This window comes from Trichogramma pretiosum, unplaced genomic scaffold (assembly GCF_000599845.2).
Source record: "Trichogramma pretiosum strain Unisexual culture from Peru unplaced genomic scaffold, Tpre_2.0 scaffold385, whole genome shotgun sequence".
Lineage (NCBI taxonomy): Eukaryota > Metazoa > Arthropoda > Insecta > Hymenoptera > Trichogrammatidae > Trichogramma > Trichogramma pretiosum.
The window spans coordinates 1-2,759 of record NW_019641066.1 but is presented as its reverse complement, the minus strand read 5'-3'; the positions used below and the strand labels follow the sequence as shown (position 1 = coordinate 2,759).

Sequence of the window (2,759 nt, the reverse complement as noted above, 5' to 3'; positions counted from 1 at the left end):
CGTTGCCGCCCACGAGGCCCGCCGCCACCGCCGCCGGCGACGGCGACGAGTCCGGCGACGACGTGAGCGACGACACCTGCGGTATCTGGATCTCCTGCTTGATGTGGAACAGTGGCGCCACGGTGTTCGGGTAGCTCGCGGTGTCGACGCGGCCCAGCGTCTGCAGGGCGAGCTGGCGCTGGCGTATCATCTGCAGCTTGCGCGCCCGGTCGCGCTTGTACATCGGGCCGAATTTGTTTCTACCTCCTCGCATCCTGTCGGCTCGCACGGCTGCAAAACGGCAAAAAAAATTACGAGATCAATCGTTGGTCATTGATAAATGTTTTTTTTTTTATTAATCTTTACGAATATTTCTATCCTCGTTTGTTGCGATAATCGAAAAAAGAGAAATAAAGAGGGAGAGAGAGAGAAACAGATGAGAATCCGTGACACCAACAGTATTGTGTAGAAGCAAAAACTTTGAAGGGCACATTAGTATGCATCCTTGATCCGAGATCATTGCCTCCGACAAGGTCAAAGGTGAACTATAGTATAACTAGAACCCATGATACCGGAGCAATCGGTGTGCTCCTTTTTCGTCATCCGGACGAAAATCTATATCCGTATCTGATACCTTTGTTTTTCGTCGCTTCGTTGCTGTACAAAAGTTTTATAAACTTGATTGTACAATTTTGTACCAAAATTGCCTTGCTTATACAATTTTTTTCACTTTACTACTTGCAGATTGGACGATTTTAGATAATGGTTTTCGCCATCTAACGGTAAAGACTGACTTAAATTATGATCGAATTATTATACGTTCTATAAGCAATTAACGCAAAAGAATAATCCATGAACTTTAATTTTCCATCAAAATAATCAAGTTTGAGTTGTTTTTGTATTTTCATGCTTTTTTTGCAGTTTATGTAAAAATAATATATCAGTATTGATACATTAATTCCCAACGAATATTTTATGAAAGCGTACCTTAAATGAAATTTGGGGTCGATTTTTTAAATTTTTATGTTTGAATTTTTATTCAATGGACAATAATACATTTAGAATTTTTCAACAGGGTAATTCGTCTTATCGCGATGAAAGTCCAATATAATTTATTCGTATAAATATGCCCAAATTATAATAGTGTTACATTAATCTTCTAACGAGCTTAGACAAAAGTTACATTATTTTCATAATGCGCTATTGGGGGCATCGCGTACGATTATTACTTATCCACCAGCAAAAATTCAAGCCTCGGTAAAAAAAAAAAAAATAAAAAAAAAAGAAAAAGAGAAATGCGCAAGAAAAGGCGTGTGTATGGTCTCGGAGCACGAGTCAATCTACGTAGGCAATTTACGCGCGCACTGGCAAAAGGCACAAAGTAGTCCTTGATTAAGCAACTGAAGCTCGTTTCAGTTTGTGTCGCGCTCGTTACGCGCGCAGTAGTATAGCAAGTATAAATATATCCACGCATACATACAGTCGGTGTCTCGTTGAAAAAAAAAAAGTCGAAGCGAAAAAAAAATCGAAAGCTCTCGTGGGAGCGCGGGATAAATCCATCGCGAGCTGAATGAGTTCAATAAGCGGATTATGCATTCGTGTACTACACCACCAACACTGCTATAATAACCATCGGAGTTGAATTTTTTTTTCGACTTCGGAGCGTACAAGAGTTTTTTTTTGCGGGCGAGATATACTTTATGATGTACGTTCGCTGTTTGCGTTACGTATACATTTATCAGTTTGCGAATGGATGGCAGTAAACAAAGAGAGCGACTAATGCGGGCCAGGCGCAGGCGGTGGCGGCTGTATTATATATATATATATAACGCGGCAACGGCGCGCACTCGAGTTTTTCGGGCTTGGCGCGTTTTGCGCAGGCTGCTGCTGCTGCTGCTACAACACCTTTTACACGAAATAGCATGACTCGAGCACGCGAAAATTTTTTTTAAAGGCTTGCGTTGTATTATACGTGCGAATTGTGCGAAGAGGTTCAAGTATTATAAGAAGAATAAAAAAAAAAAAAACTTTGCGACTCTATGCATGTACGCACGCACGTCGTCGTCGTTGTCGTCGCCGCCGCATCGAGTCGTCGATGACTAAAAAGCTCCAACGAAAAATATGAATCGTACATTGTGTGCGAACGTATAATGTATATATACGAAAAAAATAATAAAAGCCGGCATACTCTGCACTCGAGTCGATAGTTATTATTCCAAGCCGAATTGCACGTGTTCGCTTTAAAGAGGACGCACGCGGTATATACGTGTGTGTGTGTGTGTGTGTGTGTGTGTGTGTGTGTGTGTGTGTGTGTGTGTGTGTGTGTGTGCAACAAGGCGCATATATATATACTCGACTGCGAAATCTACGACTACTACTACATCGGAGACACGAAACACGTAGTCGTCGTGTATATATATAATTCCGAGTGTGTTGTTGCAGTGTGTGTGTGTGTGTGCACGCCGAGTTTGTGCGGTTGAGCTTATGCCCGAAAGTGAAAGGAATCTGCAAAACTGCGAGCGAGCGCGACTGACTTTGTCCAATGCGGCGCGCGCGCCCTACTCGACTTTTGACTCTCGACTCTGCGGCTCCTTCGACTTTATTATAGCTTGCCCAGACATATGTACGAAATATATATAAGTTTGAGCTAAACTCAAGAGTTCGCAGAGCTATATTGTATGTATGAGAGATGCGTCCACACGTGTGTGTGTGCGAGTTACGTGCACACAATTCGGAGTGACGCACACACGGCATGAGACAAGAGAGGAGAGGCCCCAAAT

General features: G+C 42.6%; 1 protein-coding gene across 1 annotated transcript; it reads right to left on the bottom strand.

The window, feature by feature from the left end:
- Window positions 1-6: 6 nt before the first annotated feature.
- On the bottom strand, window positions 7-482 carry LOC111693452 (nuclear hormone receptor FTZ-F1-like; the record flags this gene model as incomplete). The annotated part of the gene is made up of 2 exons (XM_023458063.1): window positions 437-482; window positions 7-270 (listed from the first exon to the last, which is right to left on the bottom strand). Coding segments are annotated over exons 1-2 (310 nt in total), but the record flags the coding sequence as incomplete, so codon positions are not given.
- Between the last annotated feature and the right edge of the window lie 2,277 nt (window positions 483-2,759).